The sequence below is a fragment of the Saccopteryx bilineata genome, chromosome 8 (genome assembly GCF_036850765.1).
Source record: "Saccopteryx bilineata isolate mSacBil1 chromosome 8, mSacBil1_pri_phased_curated, whole genome shotgun sequence".
NCBI lineage: Eukaryota > Metazoa > Chordata > Mammalia > Chiroptera > Emballonuridae > Saccopteryx > Saccopteryx bilineata.
In genome coordinates this window covers 76,003,065-76,030,635 of record NC_089497.1, presented here as the reverse complement: position 1 = coordinate 76,030,635, position 27,571 = coordinate 76,003,065, and the positions used below count along the sequence as shown (strand labels likewise).

Below are 27,571 nucleotides of genomic sequence, written 5' to 3'. Positions count from 1 at the left end.
AGACACTAGCTAGATTTGATTACTTGATCTTAAAGTAAAAGAGTCTATTCCTAGGCTCTAACAGGATGATTAAATTTATCTGGAAAAGATAAAGGAACAAAACCAAAAGAAATTAATTTCCTATATATCTCAAGAAAAGTACCAGATTTCCCAGCAATGTGTCCTCCCCAAACGTGATGCTATTCATACACTACTGACTAAATATTTCATGACACTCTGATCTAATCTACTTTATAAGTCTGTAATAAAATAGATAATTTAATTATTTTGACAAGAATAGCTCTTATAGAGTATCATTCGACTTCGTGCATTAACTCATGTCCTGCTCATGAAAATCCTGTGAGAGGAATTTGTTAGTACTATCCACATACGACAGCTGAAAAGTTGCAGTCCAGAGAGCATGGGGGATTGCCACCAGCACTGCCAGGGCCAGGCAGCGGAGCAGAGCTAAAGGAGGTCGCCAAATCCAAGCAAGGCCCTGTTTTCCGACAGCAGATGGCTTCAGGATGCACTATGAACCTCTAAAAAATGGACCTGCTTCTCTCGTGTTTTCTTTAAATTATCCTTAACACAACTATATTCCTTGAACTGATACAAACTGGTCTGAAGGGTCGGTGATCTAAAAGCATTATAAATGAGGGTAGAAAAGTATATTAGTCTTTCAACTGCACTGTAAAAATCACACCTGCAGGCAAACATTTATTTACCATCTGCTATATGCTAAGCCCCAGAAGGAAATATAACTAGCACAAGATCTAGAGGAGGTGACAGATACATATGCAATTAATGAAAGTACTGAGCTAAGTCCCACCTTCTGACCACTGGAAAGCCCTAAAGGTGCTCTTACCTTAGTCACAGTGAGCTCCAGGGAGTCAAATCCAGTGGACACATTTGTTGCCTTCATATTCTGACTCTAAGCAGCATGGCACAATTGATACTCTCTCGTTCTATCGTATTCTAGAACGCCCACTTACACCCCCACTTGTCACTCTCTAAATGCTGCCGTGTCCACAGCAGGTCTTCTCTCTCCATCTCCATTCCAGCTCAGATATTTTACTCAGTCTCAAAGTTTTAAAATATAATCAATAAGTTGCTGACTCCCAAAATTATCTCCATCCCTGTTATGAACTCAAGGTTTGTGCCTCACCAAAAATGTCACATATTGAAATCTAATTCCAGTGTGATGGTATTAGGAGGCTAGGCCTTTAGAAGGTAACTGAGTCTTCAGGATGAAGCCTAATTAGTGCCCTTTTATGAAGAGGTCAGAAGTCCCCCTCACCCTCTAGGGCCATGTGAGAATACAGGAAATCAGTGGTCTGCAAGCTGGAAGAGGCTCCTCACCAGAACCCACCATGCTGCACCCTGATCTCAGCCTGCCAGCTCCCAGAACTAGGTGAAATAAATGTTCATTGCTTAAGCCACCCAGTCTCTGATAATTCGTAATAGCAGTCCCAACAAACTAAGACAACCCCTGACCTTCAGAGCATTCTATCTAACTGATTTCCTGCCATTCACATTTTGCAGTCTTAAGAGGCATGTCCAGTCCTAACCAATTGATTATTGTCATCCTGATACACTGCCAAGGCTGTGTGCTCGATCCCTGGTCAGGGTACATGTGAGAGTCAACCAATGAATGCATGAGTAAGTGGAACAACAAATCAGTGTTTCTCTCTCTCTCTCCCCCCTTCTCTCTCCCTCTACCCCATCCTTCCCCCCCCCCCAAAATCAATAAATTTAAAAAAATTTTAAAGAGCCATGTCCAACTTAAAATAACTAAAAGATAACTTTGGATTACTCCCCCACAGAACTTTCTCATCACTGACACAAGTCACACACATGTCAGTAAATGACACACATGCCAGTAACTCATGAAAAGCCAAGGGGTCCTCTTCTTAATTCCATCTCTCCTTAAAACCAACATATCTAATCCATCAGCCAGTTCTGTCAACCTACCTTAACGATATATCCTAAGTCATTCCACTTTGTGCCATGGACACTACAAATACCAAAATACCAGTGATCCAAGCTGCCAACCTAGAACAAGGTGATTCAAGAGTCTAAATTTTCCACTTACAGCCCATTCTCACTCTGCCCTCTACAATTCTCCTCATACCTATCTGCCAGAAGTGATAATTCTAGACATAAATCAGATCATGCCACTCTCTCATGCAGAATCTTCTAGTAGTTTTCCACTATACTTAAAACACAAATCTTACCCACAAGGCCCTACATAATCTGGCCCTGTCTCCTTCTCATATTTTATTTCATACAGCACCCCTTCCCCCGTCTCATCATGTTCTCACTCACTGGCCTTCTTTCTGTTCCTTAGACATGCCATATTCATTCTAGCCCCAGGGCCTTTGTACTTGCTGTTCCTTGTGCCTGGAATGTTCTTCTTCTAGAAAGCTGCATGGCTGGTTTTTTCTCATTTTTCAGGTCTCAACTCAAACAGCATCTCACTCAATCTGAAGTATCATGCCTATTTCCCCTCCCTCCCCCCACATACTCTCCATCACATTACCACATTATCTATCTAAAATAATATTGTTTACTTGGTTTTTTTCTCTTTTCTACCCTCTGAAATGTAGACTCTTTGAAAAATAAGGACCCTATCTTGTTTATTATTCTAGCCCCAATGTCTAGAACATTCTCTAGCATGTAGCAGGCAATAAGTAAATATTTGCTGGATAAATGAATCAAGAAGTATAATGGAGATAAACTGCTAGAAGAACAGAGAAGAAATTTCTTACTTCTGTCTGAAAGTGTCAGGTATAACTTCCCTAAAAAAAGGACATGTAAGTCATCTTTTAAAATGAGCAAAAGTTTACTAGGCTGTTGAGGAGTGAGGGGAAAGAAAATTGTGAACAGAAGAAACAGCCTGAGCAAAGGCCCAGCCTGCTGGAGAGATGGTCTTCAGGATCCTGTAGAGCAGAGGTAGGAGTTGAGATACATGGAGGACTAATTCTTAAAGGTTTTGTCCATGATACAAAACCTGACCTTTAAAGGCAGGAGGGGTTCTCTAAAGAACTTTAAGCAAAGTAGTGACATGATTGAGTTGCATTTGATAAAGATTATCCTGGGATCAGCATGGGGGATAAATCAGAAAAAAAAAAAAAAAAAAAAAAGCTAGAAGCTGGCAAGATAGAGAGGAGAGCCAAAGACAAACCCCCAGGACACAAATATAGAGTGCAGTAGAGGCCAAGGGTCCAGAAAATGAGATGAGACCGCTTGGTCTATGAAGCAGGCTGAAACCAAACAAGTGCAGTAAGTATCATGAAAACCTAGAACAAGGTGATTCAAAAGAAAAGTCTAGTTAAATACATTAGAACCCAGGAGCTCTACTCGGTATTATCAAACAGAAATATACATCTAAAGAGATTTTTCTATGAATGTTTCTAGGACTGTTTGTAACAACTGAAAAGTGTAAACAATTTTCTTGTCCATCCACAACATAGTGGATAGGTTGTATAGTCTATTAATACAATGGAATAAACAGTGAAAATAAACACCCTAGAACTCTCATGGCAACATAAATGATTTCATAACAAAACATTGAATAAAAAGAATAAGTTGCAGAAGATATTTACAAATAATCTCAATATGGAGGTTAAAAACATGGGGAAAAAAAGAATGCCACTACATTTTATATAGGTAAACATTTTATATAGGTGGCAAAAATACAAAACAAGTATGGCAACAAGAAATACCAATTCAGGACAGTGGTTACATCTGGGAGCAAGGTGTTACAACTGGGAAGAGCTGGGGGTAGCGGATGGGCAGAGCATCAGCTGACCTGACCATTTTCACTCTTGAAACTAGAGGGCAAGTACACATGTGCATTATATTATTTTAGCACCTTTTTTTAATTCCTGAAGGACTTCATAATTTAAAACAATAACAAAAATGGGAGTGGTTCACCAGGTCAAATGCTACTGTGGGGTCAAGACACATAAGTTAATGCTTAGATTTGAAAAGACAGAGGTTGGCCCTGGCCAGTGGCTCACTGGATAGAGTGTCAACCCAGTCTATGGACGTCCCAGGTTTGATCCCCAGCCAGGGCACATAGGAAAAGCGACCAGCTGCTTTTCTTTCTCTCCCTCTCCTCTTTTTCTAGTTCTTCCCCCTCCCGCAGCTAGTGCATCGATTGGTTCAAGCACCGTTATCCTCAGGTGCTGAGGATAGCTCCACTGATGTGAGTATAGGCCCCAGATGGGGTTGCAAGGTGGACCCCGGTTGGGATGCATGTAGAAGTCTGTCTCACTATCTTCCCTCCTCTCTCTTAAAAAATAAAGAGGTCAGACGTCAGAGAAATGGCGCCGTGAGGAGTGCTCCTGACACCTCTCCCTAAAACTTCAACAAATTCAACAACTAGAGACAGAAAAACAATCTCAGGAGCATGTGAAAGACACATACATCAAACAAAGGTATGATTGGGCAAAAAGGTGGCTGAATATATAAATCACTGTGAAGGAAATAAGATGGAGAACGGAGTATTCTGCTTTCCTCACTGATCTGAGGAAGGGCTGCTTTAACTTGGAACTGAGAGAAAGCGAGGGCTGAGGGCATGGAAAAAGCTGAGCTAGGGCAGAGACGTTCAAGCCAAGGAGAGAGTGTGCCCGCGGCTCAGCCCACGCTAACACCAGCAGCAGACCATAGCAGAGGTGGGCAATCAGTTGCTTTCTTTACTCCCGGTCTCCAGCTCGGCAAGCACAGGCAGTGTGCGAGTGGATCCACCTGGTGCTTTGGGCGTGGGTGCCCACATTCCTGGATGGACAGGCTGGGTCAGAGACTGTCAGTAGTGACCCTCTGTGTGGGCTGTGACCAGAGTTTCTGAATAATCCTGGCTTCCCAAACAACAGTGCATGGGAAGTACACAAAAGCCAGCTTCCCTACACCTGGACCTATCTGGGCCTGGCGCCTCCTCCAGCCACAGGCTAACAAAGCACACTCCTGCGGTAGGGGGAACTGGTGGTGGAAGGGTGCGCAGGCAGCTTGCAGACAGCCCCTGGAGAGCAGACCTGCAGAGTGCTGAGGCATACTAGACATGCCCCAAGGCTCACAGAAAGACACTGAAAGGCAATCAGCTCCCAGCCCTGCCTGATTACGCTGGCGGCTCTGGCTGGCAAAGCCTTGCCCAGAACCCTGTGTTGAGTGGGGATAGAGGGGGATTTGGCAGCTCTTAGGGGCTCTTACTCTCCAGGCAGTGCCTGGGGCAACTTCACAGCTGGGTCCCAGGCTGCTGTTTCAGGAAGGAGTGATTTGGGGAGAGGCTCCAGGAAAACAGACTCTCCCATTGTCAGAGCCAAATGCTAACAAGCCCCGACTACCAACGGGACTGAGGCCTAGTTTATGTCATCACCATAGCAACACAACAGCAAATTTCTGCCTAAGAGTGTCACAGGCCAAAAAGAGACAGAAGAAAAAGGAAGCAGATAACTTCTCAAAAGCAGGAAAAATCCAGTCTTTATAACTTTTTTGATTTATTTTCTTGTATTTTTAATCTTTTTTTTCTTCCACCTTAGTCATTTTATCCTCTTTCCATTTTATTCTTTTCATTTTGAACTTTATTACCCATAGGTATTATATTTTCCATTCCTTTTTTTTTTTCTCTGTTACATTTCAAAAAACAACTCAATTTTTTTCTCTCCCTCTCTTTTTGTTTCTTTTTTTATCTTTTACTTTATCTCTCATTCAAATCTCACCCACAAACAAACTATTTTATTCTGGATTCAAACATTTTCATTGTAGCATTTTGTGTGCTTTTTACTTCACTGTTTATCTCTTTAGCATTTCCCCCAACTCCAGCTCTCTATTCTATAGTTTTTGTGCCACTTAATACAATAGAATTTTCATTTTTCACTGTATTTTTTTCTTTATTTTCTTTTTCTTTTTTTCTTTCCTCTTAAACTATTTCTCTCATTCAACCGTCATTTACAAACAAATTATTTTATTCTTGATCCAAATTTTTTCCTTGTGGCATTTTCTGGGTTCTTATCTCGTTTTTTGCCTCTTTGTCACTCCCTCCCAACCCAGGCTCTCATTTCTACATATTTTTGTTCCACTTAGCACAATAGAATTTTCAGATTTTCACTGCATTTTCTCAAAAAAATTTTTATTATCAACTCTTATTAGTGTTATTAACAATACCACTCTCAAATGCCATTAAAGAAAAAAATTGAATATCATGGATACAAAAGACAGAGAGGTAGTTCAGATAGATGAGGAAAAATCTATAGAAAAATATTTCAATAGCTTAGAAACCTTGGAGTTAAATGACAGAGAATTTAAAACTGAAGTCCTAAAAATACTCAGGAATATACAAGAAATCACAGAAAGGCAATTTAGGGAGCTCAAAAAACAATTCAATGAACAGAAAGAATACTTCCCCAAGGAAATTGAAACAATGAAAATTAATCAAACAGAGATGAAAAACTCAATTCATGAACTGAAAAAAGAGGTAACAAGCTTAGTCAATAGAACAGGCCAGATAGAGGAAAGAATTAGTGACATAGAAGACAGGCAACTAGCAGCACTACAGAGAGGAGGAAGACTCACAAATTAAAAAAAATAAGATAGCCCTACAGGAATTGTATGACTCCATCAGAAAGAGCAACATGAGAATAATGGTTATATCAGAAGGAGAAGAGAGAGAAAATGGAATGGAGAACATATTCAAATAAATAATAGACGAGAACTTCCCAAGCCTGTGAAAAGAACTAAAGCCTCAAATTCAGATAGCAAACAGTTATCTTAACCCTAACAAACCTACTCCAAGGCACATCATAATGAAATTGGTACAAACCAATGACAAAGAAAAAAATCTCAAGGCAGCCAGAGAAAAGAAGAATACAACATATAAAGGAAGGCCCATTATATTATCAACAGATTTCTCAGCAGAAACTCTACAAGCTAGAAGAGAATGGACTCCAATATTTAAAGTTCTGAAAGAGAGGAACTTCCAGCCAAGAATACTATACCCATCAAAGCTATCCTTCAAATATGAAAAAGAAATAAAAACATTCACAGATACAGAAAAGATGGGGGAATTTATGACCAGAAAACCCCCACTTCAGGAAATACTAAAGGAGGTTTTCTGAGCAGACACAAAGAACAAAACAAAATAAAACTACAAGTAAAAGCTCCATCAAGATCACAATAAAAACAAGATTAATCTGTGACAAAGAAACAAAAAAAGGGAGAAGACAAAGATTAACAGTAGCAAAGGAGGATGGAGTGCAGAAGCACTCATGAGATAATGTACCACAATGAACGTAATATGTATCCTTTCCATTACTTAATTGTAACAACCCCTGGAAAAACCACCACAGAAGTACATGGCTTGAAAAAAGAAGTAACAGAGAAAAGAAGTATGGATTACAACCAAACAAAAACAAATGATAGAAAAATAAAAAAGAACCAAACAAGATATAAAACTATCAGAAAGCAACATATAAAATAGCAATGGGAAACTCTCAAATGTCAATAATTACATTAAATGTAAATGGATTGAACTCACCAGTAAAAAGGCACAGAGCAGCAGAAGGAATTAAAAAAGAAAATCCAACTGTATGCTGCCTACAAGAAACACATCTAAACTACAAGGATAAAAACAAATTCAAACTGAAAGGTTGGAAAACAATACTCCAAGCAAATAACATCCAAAAAAAAGCAGGTGTAGCAATACTCATATCTAACAATGCTGACTACAAGACAGCAAAGGTAATCAGAGACAAAAACGGTCATTTCATAATGATAAAAGAAACACTGAATCAAGAAGACATAACACTCTTTATATATATGCACCAAACCAAGGAGCACCAAAATATATGACAGCTACTGACTGACCTAAAAAAAAAAAACCAAAAAAATACAATCATACTTGGAGACCTCAATACACCTCTGATGGCTCTAGATCGTTTATCCAAACAGAAAATCAATAAAGAAATATTGACCTTAAATGAAACACTAGAACAACTGGATTAGGCAGACATACACAAGACATTTCATCCCAAAGTGACAGAGTACAAATTTGTGTCTAGCATACATGGACATTCTCAGGAATTGACCATATGTTGGGCCACAAAAATAACATCAACAAATTCAGAAAGACTGAACTTATACCAAGCATATTTTCTGATCAAAAAGCTTTGAAACTAGAATTCAACTGCAAAAAAGAGGTAAACAAACCCACAAAAATGTGGAAACTAAACAACATACTTTTAAAAAATGAGTGGGTCAAAGAAGAAATAAGCTCAGAGATCACAATACATACAAACGAAAATAACAATACAACATATCAGAATCTCTGGGATGAAGCAAAAGCAGTAATAAGAGAGAAGTTCATATTACTACTGGCCTATATGAACAAACAAGAGAGAGCCCAAGTAAACCACTTAACTTCACATCTTCAGAAACTAGAATAAGAACAAAGACAACCCAAAACCAGCAGAAGAAAGGAAATAATAAAACTCAGAGCAGAAATAAACAAAATAGAGAACAGAAAAACTATAGAAAAAAATTAATAGAACAAGGAGCTGGTTCTTTGAAAAGATCAACAAAATTGGAAAACCCTTGGCAAGACTCACCAAGGAAAAAAAAGGAAAGGACTCATATAAACAAAATCCAAAATGATAGACGAGAAATCACCACAGATATCATAGATATACAAAGAATTATTGTAGAATACTATGAAAAACTATATGCCACCAAATTCAACAATCGAGAAGAAATGGATAAATTCCTAGAACAATACAATCTTCCTAGACTGAGTCATGATGAAGCAGAAAGCCTAAACAGACCCATAAGCAGGCAGGAAATAGAAACAATTATTAACCTCCTCAAAAATAAAAGTCCAGGGCCTGACGGCTATACTAGTGAATTCTTTTAAATATTCAAAGAAGACTTGGTTCCTATTCTACTCAAAGTCTTCCAAAAAATTGAAGAAGCAATACTGCCAAACACATTTTATGAGGCCAACATAACCCTCATACCAAAACCTGGCAAGGACAACACAAAAAAAGAAAACTATAGACCAATATCTCTAATGAATACAGATGTTAAAATACTAAACAAAATACTAGCAAATCAATACAACAACACATTAAAAAAAATAATTCATCATGATCAAGTGGGATTCATCCCAGACTCACAAGGATGGTTCAACATACGTAAAATGGTTAACATTAATAATACACCATATCAACAAAACAAAGAACAAAACCCGTACGATCTTATCAATCGATGCAGAAAAGGCATTCAATAAAATACAACATTATTTTATGTTTAAAACACTTAACAAAATGGGTCGAGAAGAAAAATATCTCAACATAATAAAGGACATCTATGATAAACCATCAGCTAGGATCATATTAAATGGCATAAAACTGAGGACTTTTCCCCTAAAATCAGGAACAAGACAAGGTTGTCCACTCTCTCCACTCTTATTCAACGTAGTGCTGGAAGTTCTAGCCAGAGCAATCAGACAAGAGAAAGAAATAAAAGGCATTCATATTGGGAAAGAAGAAGTAATGGTTTCACTTTTTGCAGAAGATATGATCCTATAAATCAAAAACCCCAAAGACTGCACAAAAAGACTACTAGAAACAATAAACCAATACAGTAAGGTTGCAGGATACAAAATAATATACAAAAGTCCATTGCCTTCCTATATGCAAACAATGAAACATCAGAAAACGAACTCAAAGAAATAATCCCCTTCATAGTTGCAACAAAAAAAATAAAATACCTAGGAATAAACATAACAAAGAATGTAAAGGACCTATATAATGAAAACTACAAAACATTGTTAAGGGAAATTAAAAAAGATATAATGAAATGGAAAAATATTCCTTGTTCTTGGATAGGAAGGATAAATATAGTCAAAATGACTATATTACCCAAAACGATATACAAATTTAATGCAATTCCCATCAAAATTCCAATGTCATTTTTTAAAGATATGGAACAAAAAATCATCAGGTTTATATGAAACTATACAAAAACCCAACTAGCCAGAGCAATCCTAAAGAAAAAGAACGAAGCTGGAGGCATTACAATACCTGACTTGAAGTTATATTATAGAGCCACGATAATCAAAACAGCATGGTAGCCTGACCAGGCAGTGGCGCAGTGGATAGAGCACTGGACTGGGATGCAGAGGACCCAGGTTCGAGACCCCGAGGTCGCCAGCTTGAGCGCGGGCTCATCTGGTTTGAGCAAAAGCCCAGCAGCTTGAACCCAAGGTCACTGGCTCCAGCAAGAGGTTACTCGGTCTGCTGAAGGCCCGCGGTCAAGGCACATATGAGAAAGCAATCAATGAACAACTAAGATGTTGCAACACGCAACAAAAAACGAATGATTGATGCTTCTCATCTCTCTCCGTTCCTGTCTGTCCCTGTCTATCCCTCTCTCTGACTCACTGTCTCTGTAAAATATAAATAAATAAAGTTAAAAAAAAAACAACAGCATGGTATTGGCAGAAAAACAGACACTCAGACCAATGAAACAGAACAGAAAGCCCAGAAATAAAACCACATGTATATGGTCAAATAATTTTTGATAAAGGGGCCAACAACACACAATGGAGAAAAGAAAGCCTCTTTAACAAATGGTGCTGGGATAACTGGAAAGCCACATGCAAAGGAATGAAACTCGACTGCAGTTTGTCCCCTTGTACTAAAATTCAAAATGGATCAAAGACCTAAAGTAAGACCTAAAACAATAAATTACATAGAAAAAAACATAGGTACTAAACTCATGGACCTTAGTTACAAAGAGCACTTTATGGATTTGACTCCAAAGGCAAGGGAAGTGAAGGCAAAGATAAATGAATGGGAACACATCAGACTAAGAAGCTTTTGCACAGCAAAAGAAACTTAAAACAGACAGTCAACTAAATTGGAGATAATATTTTCAAACAACAGCACAAATAAGGGCCTAATATCCAAAATATACAAAGAACTCATAAAACTCAATAACAAACAAGCAAACAATCCAATAAAAAACTGGGAAGAGGACATGAACAGACACTTCTCCCAGGAAGAGATACAAATGACCAACAGATATATGAAAAGATGCTCATCTTCACTAGCTATTAGAGAAATGCAAATCAAAACTACAATGAGATACCACCTCACACCTGTTAGATTAGCTATTATCAACAAGACAGTTAATAACAAGTGTTCGAGAGGTTGTGGAGAAAAAGGAACCCTCATCCACTGTTGGTGGGAATGTAAAGTAGTACAACCATTATTGAAGAAAGTATGGTGGTTCCTCAAAAAATTAAGAATAGAACTACCATATGACCCAGCAATCCCTCTACTGGGTATATACCCCCAAACTCAAAAACACTGGTACGTAAAGACACACGCAGCCTCATGTTCACTGCAGCATTGTTCACAGTGGCCAAGACATGGAAACAACCAAAAAGCCCTTCAATAGATGACTGGATAAAGAAGATGTGGTACATATATACTATGGAATACTACTCAGCCATAAGAAATGATGATATTGGATCATTTTCAACAACATGGATGGATCTTGATAACATTATACTGAAGAAATAAGTAAATCAGAAAGAACTAAGAACTATATGATTCCATACATAGGTGAGACATAAAAATGAGACTCAGGGACATGGACAAGAGTGTGGGGGTTAGGGAAGTGGGGGGAGAAGGGGCACAAAGAAAACCAGATAGAAGGTGACGGAAGACAATTGACTTTGGGTGAGGGATATGCAACATAATCAAATGTCAAAATAACCTGGAGATGTTTTCTCTGAACCTATGTACCCTGATTGATCAATGTCACCTCATTATAATTAATAAAATAAAAAAAAGAGGTCAAGTGTGACTTTGGTGAGAACCATTTCAGTAGAGTAGTGGGGGATAAAAAGTATGTGAATGGCTTAAGGAGATGATGGGAGATGTGAAAATGGAGACAACCAGTATAGACAACTTTTTAGAAGAGTTCTATGACAGGGAACAGAGAAACAGAGTTAGAGGGGAAAAGCTTTTTTTTTAAGCTTTTCTTTTCTTTTTTTTTTAATTTTATTTATTCATTTTTAGAGAAGAGAGACAGAGAGAGAGGAGAGAGAGACAGGGGGAGGAGCTGGAAGCATCAACTCCCATATGTGCCTTGACCAGGCAAGCCCAGGGTTTCGAACCGGCGACCTCAGCATTTCCAGGTCGACGCTTTATCCACTGCGTCACCACAGGTCAGGCGTGAAAGATTTTTTTAAGACAGTTTTATTTAGCCTACTTTGCATGACAACAGAGGAAGTCAGAAAAAAAAAACAGAACGGATGATGCAGAAGCTAAAGCATGGCTACAGGAGCACAGTCCACGAAAATGCAGAAGATGAGGTAGACAGCACTAACAACTTTCGGTAGTATCAGGTTATCTCATTTTTAAAGCAGCATCCACAGTTCTAGTCAAACCGTTATTACATCCATAACAAAATAATGGCAATTAAAAATTTTTGAGCACTTATGTGACTGATAGTGTTCTACACAATTCACATTTAACCTTCATGAAATTTCTATCAATTAGGTATAATTATTATTCCCATTTTACATATAAGGAAACTAACCTCAAAGAGTTAAAATGTGCCCATGCACTTAGATAGGTGAATAGCGGCTGCCTAAATCCACATCTCCTCACATATCCTCTACAAACAATACAGAATGATGAGAAAAGCAAATTAAACTACACACAAATCATGCCCTCCACATAAGCAGCCATCGCAGAGTGTCCAGACTACAAAAACAACTGAAGGCAAAAAAGAAAAACATCAAATCCAAGGTAGCAATCACTCATGCTCCAGCCACAAACCTTTACAGTCAGCAAGAACAGTCTGACAGAAACTGCAAGAACGAGAGAAAAGGGAACTAGCAGAAGACCTAAGCTGACTTATATCTACCACCAGAAAGAGTACACCCCAAGTTTGTAACACATGATCCAGTCACTGACTGCAGGAAAGGAGCTCGTGCAGGTGGTCTGAAGTAGCTGTCACCAAAGTGGCTTCTGGGGGCGACAAAGGCAAAGAAAGAAGAGTCACGCTTTGGCAATTGGGAGGTGAAGGGAAAAAGAAACAAAGTAGGAAAAGCTAGCATCCCGCAAGACAAAAAGAAGAAAACAAAAACCGGGAACATATAAACCCTCCTCAGAACACCAAAAAAAAAAAAAAAAAAAGCTATTAAAGAACTGGACCTTGCTGCAGTGATAGGAGAGGATTCCAATGAATTAAGAATCTTATAAGCCACCCAAAATCCACAAAATGAACATATGAAAACTATATACTCAAGTCTATACAAAATTACTACCAAAAAAGTCAACACAATCTCAGCAAATGAACCCCCCTTTCAAAAAACACCAGCACGAAGTAGAAGACGTGTCAAAAGGACACAAACACTAGCTTGAAAGGATTCACACAAATATGGGACAATTTAAACATCAAATAACAACAATCGAGATTATATTCCTAAAACAAAATAAGAATCCATAAATCCATGATAGAAATAAATAACTGCATAGAAAGATAGGTAGACTGATAAGAAAAAGGGGAAAGTACTTTCTTTTGTATTTTTCTGAAGTTGGAAAGTGGGAGGCAGTTAGACAGACTCCCACATACGCCCGACCGGGATCCACCTGGCATGCCCACCAGGGGGCGATGCTCTCTCCATCTGGGGCGTCGCTCTGTTGCAACCAGAGCCATTCTAGCATCTGAGGCAGAGGCCATAGAGCCATCCTCAGTGCCCGGGCCAACTTTGCTCCAATGGAGCCTTGGCTGTGGGAGGGGAAGAGAGAGACAGAGAGGAAGGAGAGGGGGAGGGGTGGAGAAGCAGATGGGCGCTTCTCCTGTGTGCCCTGGCCGGAAATCGAACCCAGGACTCCTGCATGCCAGGCGACACTCTACCACTGAGCCAACTGGCCAGGGCTGGAAAGTACTTTCTTAAAATAAAATTCCAATTAATACATGTACAAAGTGATTAAAACAGGGGAAATAAGTCACCATTTGGCAAACACCACAGTAATAATCCCTGCAGGAATTATTAATAAATGCTAAAATCACTGAGTAAAAATAAAATGAGAAATAAATATCCACACAGTCTCAAAGAATCTCCCAATATACTTATTAAGCACAAGACAAAAAAATGGTAACTCCTCCTCCTCCTCCTTCTTCTTCTCTCTCTCTCTCCCCCCCCTCCTGTCTCTCTGCCTCCCCACCTCTCACTCAATTAAAAAATTGTTTCAATACACTTTTAAAAATCAATAAAGGATTAAAATTCAAGAATACCACTCAGAAATTACAATAAATAAATAAAGGAATGATAAGAGATAAGCAATATAAAGAATCTACTCAACTAGTCCAAAATAGGCCTAATAGAATTACCAGAAAAAGAGAAAATATAGAGAATACCATCGAAGAAACAATGCCAATGAAAATTCCCCAGAGCTCAGGAGAAATAGGAGTGTGCAAACTGAAAAGATCTACTAGTTCTGACCAGGACAAATGAAAGAAGACCCAGACCTAGACACATCCATCATTGTGAAATTTCAGGTAACAAGGATAAAAAGGAGAGACTACAAGCTTTAAAAAAAAAAAAAAAAAAAAGGCCCAAATTAAAGTAGGTCACCCACAAAACTGTCTAGTATGAAGGTACAAGGCAAACATTTTGAGATGCACAGAGCTCAGAAAAATTTCTCAGTACTCCCCTTTATTTTAAAAAGGTGTGTTGTAATACACGTTTACATTTATTCTTTCTTCCTTCAAGTAATCTAAAGATGTACACAAACAAGATTAAAAAAAAAAAAAGAAAACTGCATATTCAAAAAATAGCCCAAGCAAGAGAGCAAAGAGAACTCTAAAATTGACAGCCATGTGGCAAACCCAGAGGGCAACCAGTTGAAAATGGAACAAGTAGAAAGACTGATGATAAAAGAGAGGTTCCATATAATAGTGTGATTGAGAGTTGAAGGGGAAAATGCAAATATGGTAATGATACATTCTAAGGGAAAAAAGGGAAAACACAAAAGGCAATAAAAAACTCCAGAAAATACAGAAAGCTACACAATTAAGTCATGATCCAAATGTGAACTAGTCCAAATTAGAACAGGAAACCAGTGGGTTTCATGAAGACAAATGAAATGGATAGTAAGCAATAAAAAGATAATTGCTTCTCAACCTTTTGGCTATGATCAAGTGTAGCAATAAAAAGACAGTAAAAAAGCTAGTAAACAGGGTTTTTTTAAAAGGTGTAAGATTCTTCTCCCTATTTTTAAAGTGTCAGATACTCAAGAAAAAACAAAAGGCTATTTTCAATTTATAATCCACATGTGAAATAAACTAAAATAGGTGGGGTTTTTTGTGACAGAGACAGATAGGGACAGACACAGGAAGGGAGATGAGAAGCATCAATTCGCTGAGGCACCTTAGTTGTTCATTGATTGCTTTCTCATATGTGCCTTGACTGGCAGGCTACAGCAGACCAAGTGTCCACTTGCTCAAGCCAGCAACCCTGGGCTCAAGCTAGTGAGCTGTGCTCAAACCAGATGAGCCCACGCTCAAGCTGGTGACCTCGGGGTTCTTTTGAACCCGGGTCCTCCACGACCTATCCACTGCGCTCTATCCACTGCACCACTGGCTGGTCAGGCTAAAATAGATTTTTTTTTTTGAGCAATTGGTACCATTCAAGAAAGGATTATCCATTTGAACATCTCTTTTGAGTAGTATGGAATTGACAAAAAAAAAAAATTCTGAGGTGTCCAAATTTAAATTACAGCAGGTCAGAGCATGGAAGGAAGAGAGGAGAGGTTAATCAGTTAACAGCTATAGGCCAAAACCCACACAAGACTACTTACATCTTTGAGAGTATAATGAAGCTTTGAATTAACATCCTGATGGCAATTTCCATGACTATTTAAAGAGAACAGCCAGGCACCACCAACCACCAGGTGCCTCTGCTTCTTGCTTACACAGGAAATTTATGGAACGATGCCTACCACCAATCCAAAAAGAACAAACACTTCTTCCTTATGGACTTTTCTCAGAATTAGCCCCACTTCGCCTTCTCCCACCCCTTTTTGCTGCTAGTGGTTTAAACGGCATGCCTTAGGACCTGATCCTTTTGCTGACTAGTATGTGGCTCAATAAACCCTTTCTTTCAGGAAAGCAGTTAACTATGAAAGTTTTTGTTTAACAGAATCATGACATTGGAAATACAGAGAAGGAAATGGTTTCAGAGTGAACAGTATTTCCCTACATGTTAATGCAAAAACTGGATGTAGATGTTCAACTGTAATCAACCTGCAAACAGAGCAGGTTTTTTGATTACAGAATAAACAAAAACATAATCAACTCTGACACTCTCAAGAGTAAAACAATAGCCAACCCACAATGGGAGATAGAAAGGACAATAGAAAAGGTAGGAGATGGGTGAGTAAAGGAGAATGTGATTATAGCTGTTCATTATAAGTGCTTTGTTCTATAGGCATTATTCTGAGTGAAATATCTTGAAGTATTTTAAGAAAGCAAATTACCAGTGGCCAATGCTAGAAAGATGTCAAGTAGAAATGACAGTTTAGCTTTATGATCACAGATGACCTTGGAAAGGACCGTTTCAGTAGAATACTGGAATGGAAACCAGAGTGCAGAGGGCTGGGGAACAAATGGGAAATGAAAGATGGAAAGAGCACAATTATACCCAACAGAACTCTAAGGGCAGGAGAGAAGAGGAGAAAGGATTGTAACAGAGGGATTAAAAGGAAAGGGAAGATTGCTATTGCTACGTTTATTTACATGAAAAAACAATTAAGCATGGTTTTAATTTGATCAAGGTGAAAAAGTGATGACAGGTGATAAAATCCAGAGTACAGGACAAGGAATCAGCCTTGTATGATAAAAGGGATAGCTATTATTTAGAAATAAAGAGAAAACGAGGTAAGGGTGCATTTGAATGGGGAAGCAGGAAGTTGGTGTGGTCCAGCCAATGGCAGGATCATGGAGAGTTTCTGTCCCCTAATAAAGTGTACTTTAACCAGCTAGCTCAGTTCACTGCAAGTTCATTTGGAAAACAAATCAGATAGGAAAATTTTGAAAACATAAAAATTAACTGAGATTATAGTTGCTGATCATGCCATTCAAACCTGAGTGATCAATGTTCAAATGTATGTGCCAAAATCAGTACTTTAAATATTGGTATAACAATTATTCTCTGAATTATGAATTATGTCCACTACATTCAGCACCATAATGCTAGAACTGCTTTTTCAACTCTGATGTCTCTTTCTAATTAACCTAATATGATAGGGCATTTGGCTACTAAATATTACAAATAGAAATCAAAATTTATGACAAATTTTAGAAATGTACTTTGAGTATTTTTTCAAATGAATATGCAAATTAGCAGAAAAATTGGTTGACTTTATTTTGAACTGTGGATGCCTTAGCAAAATTTACCCATTTTTTTTGCTTTTTTTAATTTCTGTTGACCTTCCATTCTAAAGTGGTTCTTCCTCTGGGCATTTATGCTACTGAAAGTGTTGTTACTCCATGCTAGATTTGTGCTAAGTAATCTGAAGCCTGCAGATTTTAATATAATAAAGACATGTTTTTTCTCCAAAGGTTTTATTTTTAATTAAGATATAACTAAAGCTATAATTTTGAGACTGCAAAAATAGGTAACCTCATTAAAAATTTTTTAAAAACCTGCTAAGGGTATTTTGAAACAGACTGACTGGTTTAAAAAGTTCTGGGAACAAAACTGAATCCGTGTATCACAGACACACAAGGGTACTGCTAAGGCAGCCCGGCTTGGGAACTACAGGATGTCAGGAAAAGAGGGTAGTAGCTTAAAGGGAAGTATTTATTGAGCAGTTCCTATTGGGCGCCCTAGATTACTGGAACATGATACTGTCAGACTTGAGTGTAACACTGTTCAAGCCAGACTGAGAACTGCTTACAATACCCTGGGCAATTTGAAACTTTGCGATTTCAACAGTAGCATCAACTAACTAGACTGTTTTGGGTAATATAATCACAGTGACTTATCACTTCACAAGAATGTGTTTCTAGCTTATAAATAGGCTACCACTGACCCCTTTTATCTCCCACATAACTAAAATAATGAATTGCAGTCTTTGTATCACTATATATTAAAAATTACAAAGCAGGTTTTCAGAGTTAAAATAAAACTTGACTTTCATCATCTCATTAACCATTTTGTTTTATTAGTCTACAATCATTGCATTCTGCCGAGTCCTGCTTCTGGTAAGCCTTACTCACTGGTCTTACCCATCTTACCCATGCCTTTAGTTGCCTTCTTTGATCACTGCCTGGTTGTTTTTTCCAGTTGAGTTTTTTTTTTTTTTAATTATAGTTGACATTTGATATTATATTAGCTTCAGGTGTTCAACAAAGTGGTCAGACTTTTATATATCTTACCAAGTGCTCCCTGGATAAGTGGTGCACCAACCTGACATCACGTACAGCTATCACAGTTTTACGGATTTTCCCTATGATGTACTTAACATCCCCATGACTATTTTGTAACAGCCAATTTGTAATTCTTATTCTCTTCTTCACCTTTTTCACTCAATCACCAACCCCTCACCAATCTGGCAACCATCAGTTTGTTCTCTGTATCTTTGAGTTTTTTGTTTTTATTGTTTACTGTATTTACTAGATTCATATATAAGTGAAATCATACAGTATTTGTCTTTGTCTAACTTACTTCCCTTAGCATAATACCCTCTAGGCCCATCCATGTTGTCAAAAATGGTATAAGGCCTCCTTTTTCATGGCTGAGTTATATTCCATACAACACATCTTCTTTATCCATTTATCTGTTGATTGGAACATTTAATCTACTTACATTTAAATAAATTATAAATAGATATATAGTTATTGCCATTTTATTTTTTTGTTTTTATAGTTCTTCACTGTTCTTTTTTTTTTTTAATTTTTATTTTATTTATTCATTTTTAGAGAGGAGAGAGAGAGGGAGAGAGAGAGACAGAGAGGGAGAGAGAGGAAAAAGACACAGAGAGAGAAGGGGGGAGGAGCTGGAAGCATCAACTCCCATATGTGCCTTGACCAGGCAAGCCCAGAGTTTCGAACCAGCGACCTCAGCATTTCCAGGTTGATGCTTTATCCACTGTGCCACCACAGGTCAGGCCCACTGTTCTTTTCTTATTCTCTTCTTTTGTATGTTGACGACTTTCTGTAGTATTATGTCTGGATTTCTTCCTCCTGTAGATTTTTGCTGAGTGGTTACCATGTGATTCATATATAGCAAGCTATGTTTATAGCAGTCTAATTTAAGTTGATGGTTGGTTAAGTTCAAACACATTCTATAATCACTATTTTTACTTACCCCTCCACTTTTATGTTCTTCTCATTACATTTTACTTCTTTTGTGTACATGTTTGTGTGTATCTCTTAATTAATTGTTGTAATTACACATGATCTTCCTACATTTTTTGCCTTTTAACTTTTGGACTAGCTATAGTGTTAATTAATCAAGAGCTTTTATGTGTTTGCCTTTACCAGTGAGAATTTTTTCTTTATGATATTTTCTTATTTTTTATTTTTTCTTCTACTTCTTAAAAGAACCTGTCAGAAATAAAGAATATAACAACTGAAATGAAGTATACATTAGATAAAATCAACAGCTAATTATAAGACTCAGAAGATCAAATCAGCAATTTGGAAGACAAGGTAGCAGAAAACATCCAATAAAAACAGCAAATAAAATTTTTTTTTTCAATTTTTTTAGTTTGTGTTTTATCATTTTTTAAAGATTTTATTTATTCATGTCAGAGCAGGGATGAAGGGGGGGAGAAGAAGAGGGAGGAGCAGGAAGCATTCCTGTATGTGCCTTGACTAGGCAAACCCAGGGTCTCGAATCAGCGACCTCAGCATTCCAGGTGGATGTTTTATCCACTGCGCCACCACAGGTCAGAAAAAAGAATTTTAAAACAATGAGGCTAGTTTAAGTAATCTCTAATATGCAACATTAAGCATAACATTCAAATCATAGGGATACCAGAAGAAGTGGGAAAGCAAGGGGTTGAAAATATATTTGAAATAATTACTGAAAACTTCCCAAACCTTGCAAAGGAAAGAGCCCTACAGATCCAGGAATATCAGAATACCAAACAAGCTGAACTCAAAAGAGATCCACACCAAGATACATCAAAATTGAAATGCCAAAGGTAAAAGACAAAGAATCTTGAAAGCAGCAAAAAAAAAGCAGTTAGTTACCTACAAGGGAGCTCTCATGAGACCTTCAGCTGATTTCCTAACAGGAAATTGCCAGACAGAAGGGATTGGCACAAAATACTCAAACTGATGAAAAGCGCAGACCTACAACCAACATTCCTCTTCCCAGCAAAGCTATCGTTTACAATCAAATAAAGATAAAGACAGATAAATAAAAAAAAAATCAAAGACAGATAAAGAGTTTCCCAAACAAGAAAAAGCTGAAGGAGTTCATCACCACCAAACCAGTGTTATAAAAAATGTTAAAGGGATCTTTAAGAATCACTACCTGTTTATATACCCTTTGTGCAGCCTTTGACACATCCTTCAGGCTAACATTTCTATGCTTTCCTTCTATTTTAATTTACCCACCACCAGGTTATGTTCATGCTCTGATTGTTTTTTAATCTGATTCTCTTTGATCCACATTCTCTCATCTTGAGCATTTCAGACTTGTTGAAATCCAGATCTCACTTCTAAAATTAGTTTTCTCTTCTGCTCTCCTAATGAAATTGCTGTTCTTTTATATATTAACTGCTTGCCTTGTCTCTCTATAAAAAATTTCTCCCTCTTTAAAAATTACCAATAACATCGGTTTCATTGAGAGGCGGATTTAACAGCACACTGGGCGCACACCCTGGGCCCAGACTTCTGGAGGGCCCCGCAAAACCTCAACTTTACACTTTTTTATAATGACACCAAGTTTGGTTTCATATGTGCAATTTTAACATTAATAGTACATAATATTTTTTTATTTATTTAAAAATATGGTTAACATGTATTTTTATTTTCCCTGTCTCTCTCTCTTTTTTTAAGGGGCCCAATGTTTTCTTCTGTGCCTGGGGCCTCAACCAACCTTAATCCGCCTCTGGTTTCATTCAAATCTTTACTTTTAATCTCTTAGAAACATGCTAGTATTACTCCCCAACTTTTCATTTTCTATTAGGTTCTACTTTCTTAATACCCACTTGCTGTTTCCTCACTGTGTTTACACTATTTCTTGGCTGCTTAAATTGTCCGCTATGACAGTCTGCCCCTCCTATTCTAAGTTTTCCTCTTAATAATTCTAATTATTGAGAAACTTACCAAAATTTTACTTCCCTTTTCTTATATTTTCTAAATTATGTATTCACTGTATGATTGACAGAGCTGCAATTAAGTATATTCACTGATATTGTCAACTAAAAAGTTCAAAGCACACAGACACAAGTGTAGAATAAAAGAAAAAAATAAGTGCTGATTCTGTTTCTTATGAACTTTAAGCCTTATACTATAAGACCCTGCTCAATCTGAATTCTCTCTATGCATAACCAGAAGCATCCATCACTGTCTATAAAGACACAAAGTGCTATTAGGAGGGAAAAAAGAGAGAGGTATATGTATAATCCACACACACATATTAAATTACACATTGCCCAAGAGTTTTCTCTCATAAAAGCAGACAACTCTTCTTTAAAGAGCATGAAAGTGGGTTTTCTGCCAAGTTAATGATTTATTAGGGACTTTATACAGCTAAAAAGCAAAAGTTTAAAACCCAGGTTTGATTTTTCAAAGTCTTAGGCAATAAAACTGAACATTCCACAGGACTGAATGAAGAAAAAAGCTAGCACTGAGTGTTTGGTTTTAGATGGATCTTTCTAACAGACTCCACTTGAACAGTAAAACAGGCAAAGGCAGACCCTGTATCAAACTACTGTGGTGGAAAGTGGTACACAAGAAAGAATGAGGGCAGAGATTGGGGAAAGGGCAGAGACTGGGGAAAGGGCAGAGACTGGGGAAAGGGTAGAGAATGTAATAAGATCAGAAGATGCTTTTATGAACCAATGATAACATGTGCCAAGACCTGCGAGCTCTAATTAACTCAACTCTCTACACTGGATGGCAAAACAAACCCAAACACACAATCAAAATACTGATGTGCAGTCACAAAGTAACACAATCATCAGTCTTTATGATCAAAACAAAACAAAAAAGACTTACACATAGAGTAGACAAAAACTTGAAGTTGGTAAAAGTTATAGTGGCAAGACAGAAAAAACACCTGAGTAAGCCATCTTTCTACCATACTGACTGATTACTGCAGATATTCATGGAGAGAAAAGACAGTAAAATCAATAACGACACAGAAGACATCGGTGGCATTTGGCCTCGATTGCTTCTCAGGTCACATTTCTCCAAAAAAGAAAAGTATATGATTTTAAATAGATGACTACTAGAATAAAAAGAAATACTGTACCCTCTCTTTTAGCCAAAAGTTAATTTTCTATTTGTCCTTTAAAATTGTCTTTTCCACTAGCTTTCCTACATGGAAGTAAAAAACCTTAAATCTTAGAAATAATTATCAGTTCACACTGATGGGCTATAAGAAATTTGAATACATTTCTTATAAATGAAGAGAAAGGCTCAATACTTAAGCGTCATTTTATTTTCACTACAGGAGGTATAGTGATAGGATATATAAGAAGAGTCACGGCCCTGGCTGGTTGGCTCAGTGGTAGAGCACCAGCCCAGCATGTGGCTGTCCCAGGTTTGATTCCCAGTCAGGGCACACAGGAGAAGTGACCATCTGCTTCTCCATCCTTCCCCCTCCTCTCCTGGTTTACCTTTCCTCCCACAGCCATGGCTCAATTTGTTCAAGTGAGTTGGCCACTGGCGCAGCTCCATGGAGCCTCCACTTCGGGTGCTAAAAATAGCTCAGTTGCTAAGCAATGGCCCTAGATGGTCAGAGCATCCCCAGTAGGGGGCTTGCCCAGTGGATCTCAGTAGAGGTCCATGCAGGAGTCTATATCTCTCTGTCTCCCCTCCTCTCACTAAAGAGTAAAAAAATAAAAAAAGTCACTCATTTAAAAAAAAATAAAGGTTAAAAAAGAAAAGTATAAGATTCATAAACAGAGATTACCTTGAACCAATGCAAACTGTATTAACTGGAAGAGAATATTTATAAAACTAATTCTTCCAAGCAATTTTAACACTGAACTGAGTTTGGTATATCATGTGTCAAATACCTGTTCTCCCTGGAATCACAGGTTTGTTCACCAACACAGATGGCACACATTCACAGGTAAGCTATCAAACACCACACAGCTAAGTAGAAGTTCAGACCCCATTTATGAAAAATAATGCTTTCTTTTAAAGTAAAAATATTATATTTGTTCAAACTAATACTTAGTTGTTCACTAAACCATCTTGATTACTTCAGGGATATCAGGAGAAACAATTCAGGGATGGGCAAAGCCCTAAAATGTTCTCCCACTAAATCCCTGATTTTCTTTTCTTCTCTTACCTGATAATGAGCCTGGGCTTGCTGTGCTGAGTTCAAAGTGACATTGCAGAGTTTGCAGTATAGGGGCTTACATAGCTCCTCCAAGGTAGAGTCTTGCTCCCCTCCCTTAGGTGACTCTTCTTCCCCTGCCAGAGGTAAGGAACCCTCCTGCCCAAAAGGCTTCTGCACTGGATGCTGCAAGGTTCCTGTAGACCTGGTGGCCACTGACATAGGAGGAGAGGGTGAGGGCTGCTTAGGCAGAGCAAGCCCGGAGTGTTGCAAGAGGATCATCGGGTAGAAAAGCCTCGAGCATAATCCAATGTGCAAGGAGAAGTTGGGTCTTCAAATCTGAGTCAAAAGCAAAAACACACTCACTTTAAAAAGTGACCTCAGCAATACGACATTTAAATGACCACACCACCTGACCCCTTCCTCTACTTCTTCAACCCATCTTTGGCACTTCTGCCTCATCTAGCAGATTTCCCATCTGTTAATCCACATTGACATGATGCTCTTCCCCTGAAAACAGATTTATAGACTTGGCTTTCTTTTGCTTGGCACAACTCCAATTGCAGTCCCTCTGGTCCATGAACAGTAATAGCACTGCATCCATGACTAATTAAATCTAAAACTCACATGACTAAAATGGACATCAAAGGTCACCTAGTCCAGACCCTTTCCCTCAGGGACACTTAAACACTCTTGATAATCATGAATAGACAGCATGCCACCAGCTAAGAACCTTAGCAAATGACTATATTCTACCCAAACTAGCCTTTCCCCAAATTATATTTTAAAAAGAAGGAAATAAAGAGTTCACTGCCTGACCAGGTGGTGGCACAGAGGATAGAGCGTCGGACTAGGACACAGAGGAACCAGGTTTGAAACCCTGAGGTCACCAGCTTGAGCACGGGTTCATTTGGTTTGAGCACAGCTCACTAGCTTGAACCCAAGGTCGCTAGCTCGAGCAAGGGTTCACTGGGTTTACTGTAGATCCCCAGTCAAGGCACATATGAGAAAGCAATCAATGAACAACTAAGGAGACTAAGGAACCACAAGGAAGAATTAATGCTTCTCATCACTCTTCCTTCCTGTCTGTCTGTCCCTATCTGTCCTTCTCTCTGTCTCTGTCACCAAAAAAAAAAAAAAAAAAAAAAGAGTTCACAGAATCCTTAGAAAGCACTTCTAGAACTAGCTAAAATATCAAGGAACTTTAGGAATAACTCAGAGTTACTATTTGACAAGACTAAATAAAAATATACCTTCTGGAAAAAAAAAAGAAAGTGTGCTTTCTGATCAACTACTAATAGAGTTGAGCCAATGACTCACACAGCAGAGGTTGCAGACAGCCTGTACGCCATGCAACTACAGATATGCTCTGTTTAAAACATACAATATTTTATTTTGCTTTCATTATTTAAATTGAATTAGTCAGCAACATTTAAAATCAAGAAACTTGTGGCTTCTCTTGATAGAAGGACAAGGTGGCAGCACTTGGCACACAGTCCCGTCTGGGCAACGACAGCTAGTTAGTGCTGCAAGGCAATGTCCCTGCAGCCAGCCGCCTTCCCCAGGCCACCTCAGTCAGCACCCAGGAGGCTCCCTGCTGGCCCCTGAGTTTAGGACCTCACCTCATACAGCCTTAGACTACATGATAAATACCTTATAAAATAAGAATAGTTCCTCGCCTTCTATAGGCAAATTAGCTGCATAAAATAATGTATCAAGCAAATGTCCAATAAGGTCATGGATTACAGTACCACAAGCCTTAATATAATTCCAGTTCCTCGGTCTTTCGGCTATTTCTTTACGCCTTCTTATTGAATAACTGACAGTCTCTGTTCTGTCTCCTTCAGAAAAGGTGCAGTATGTTCCAATACTTCCTTAATTTTATCCATGATTTCTCTTGCCTCCTACTCACATAGTATCTTCTAACCCTGAGAACCTCAAAATGAACCATAGTACACACTTTGAGTTCCCATGGTTCTAATTAGCCCAAGTTAAAGTCTTCATTTAAAAATCCACTATTCCTTTTACTCTCTCAATATTATTAAAATCCCTTTTCTTGGTCAGTAGAATATGGCTATTTTAAGCTGTTGAAATTTGCCATCTGGAATAGAAATGTGGATGTTTTGACGACAGATTTACTAAAATTAACCAAATAAATTTTGAAAAGTTAGAAGTCTATTTTACCATATTTCATAAATATACACACATGTGGAAATTACAATCAAGTACAACCTTTATACTAAATTCAGGGTCTTGGGGCAGCAGAAAATATCAGCGCAAAGGGGAAATAACATGTTTAAGAACAAATTACATAAATTATTAGTCATAGTATTAAATAGTACCTCTCATAATGATAACATCTAGAAAAAAGCAGAAATATACTGTCCTTAGTTCTGGGAACATAAAGAAAAACAATGCATATTTAGAACACTTAAGAGTCACGTTCTCTATCATCATATTATTCCTCTCAATTAAATCAAGCAAAGACAGATATATGAGCATTTTTAAAAGGAAAACTAAGGAGACAAAGATGATGACTTCTAAAAAAAATTTAACTACCTAATTATAATTCATCATATTAAAAGACCACACATACTACCTGTATAGAGACACACTATACCAAATTGCCATAAACAAGCTGCCAGTTCAGAGAGGAATGGTTGAGGAGGGTTCTAAAACATCTGGATAAAGGAAATCAGCAATATGAATAGAAAATCAAATGCTACCAATTGCTTAGGCATGTCCGGACCTGTTTTACCAAAGCTCACTCCCAATGAGGAAATTCTAGTGTGTCTTGCCTAGTGTTGCCTACAGATTTCCATCAAAGGCCCTTCTCAAAGCACAGAGGTACAAGAGGCCCCCTTCCAGTGGTGATACAATCTCCTGAATTAAACAAAAAAAGCTCACCAAGTAGACTTACCCATTCTTGCATTTTATCTTTATGATTTTTAAAGAATAGCTACTCCCAAATTATTTCCTGTAATATTCAACTATCAAAATGTCAACTTCCAAGAAAAAAAAGTGCATGACAATTATGTCAAATATTACTACATTTGCAAACAACTATTAGCATAAAATACAAACCTGAAATAAATAAAATTAAGCCTTCAGTGAAAGAATGAATGGTTAAATACAAACCAAAGCAAATGTGACTCAAAGCCATTCAACTACTGCATTAAATGAAATTAACTTGATGGCTGATGTAAATAAAATATTCCTCAGATCATAAAAGCTATTCTATTTGATACTTAAAGTGGCATAAATGAAGGGGTTATGGTTGTTAATGTCCCAGTTTAGAAGGGGCTGAGAGAACAATAAAGAAAATCAAAGCTTCACGTGTGCCCTCTTTAAAGAAAAGATCATTGCATAGTTTTCATGACTGGACTGGGGCCTACTCTTCACATACTGTGTTAAACCTAATCACTTTCTCATCCTGAGAAATCTACAGAGGAACGAGAACCGTATAAAGGAACAGGTTACTGGCACCTCAGCAAACTAGCAAAGTCTGTAATTGGAGATTCTGGAAATGAGGGGAAGATGAGTATTCATTCAGAGGTCATCAGAATGCAGCCAGAAGGACTGAGAGAAAAAACAAATAAAATCAACTAAGGCAAGGTATATCATGTAAGGAAGTCTCAAAAGAACACACGAATCTGGGGGAGAAGAGGCCTTGGTGATTTGGGGAACGTTCTCCAGTCTCGGCTATAATGGTGCTTCATCCCGGGGCCATTTACGTCTTTGAATTTAAGCCACATATATCTCAGCATCGCCATATATACCTTACATTCCTAAAGTGTGCATGCATACACACGCACCTCAATCCCTTAAGGATGCCATCACGAAAGATGGAATCCCCCGTCTCCCACGAGGCAGGGGCCAGCGCGAGAGGCAAGGCTGCTGCACGCCTAGATGATCCAAACAGAGCACGTGAAAGGCTTAAAAACAAACAGATAAATAAGCCTGTCACAAGGAGGGCAGCTGGACAGCCGCAGCCGAAAGGACAGCTAGTCCCCCGGCTCCTGAGCTCGTCCTCAACGCCCC

General features: G+C 38.1%; 1 protein-coding gene across 4 annotated transcripts in view; it reads right to left on the bottom strand.

The window, feature by feature from the left end:
* ZMAT3 (zinc finger matrin-type 3) overlaps positions 1 to 27,571 on the bottom strand; it is an 87,960-nt gene that overhangs the window by 12,553 nt on the left and 47,836 nt on the right. For 2 of the 4 annotated variants that reach the window (XM_066240704.1, XM_066240701.1), the window contains exon 2: positions 23,543 to 23,869. In XM_066240704.1, the coding sequence (XP_066096801.1) occupies positions 23,543 to 23,812 (270 nt within the window). In that variant the 5' untranslated portion in view covers positions 23,813 to 23,869. Of the gene's footprint in view, positions 1 to 23,542; positions 23,870 to 27,345; positions 27,466 to 27,571 lie in introns of all 4 variants that reach the window. The other 2 variants (XM_066240702.1, XM_066240703.1) reach the window with 2 other exon arrangements.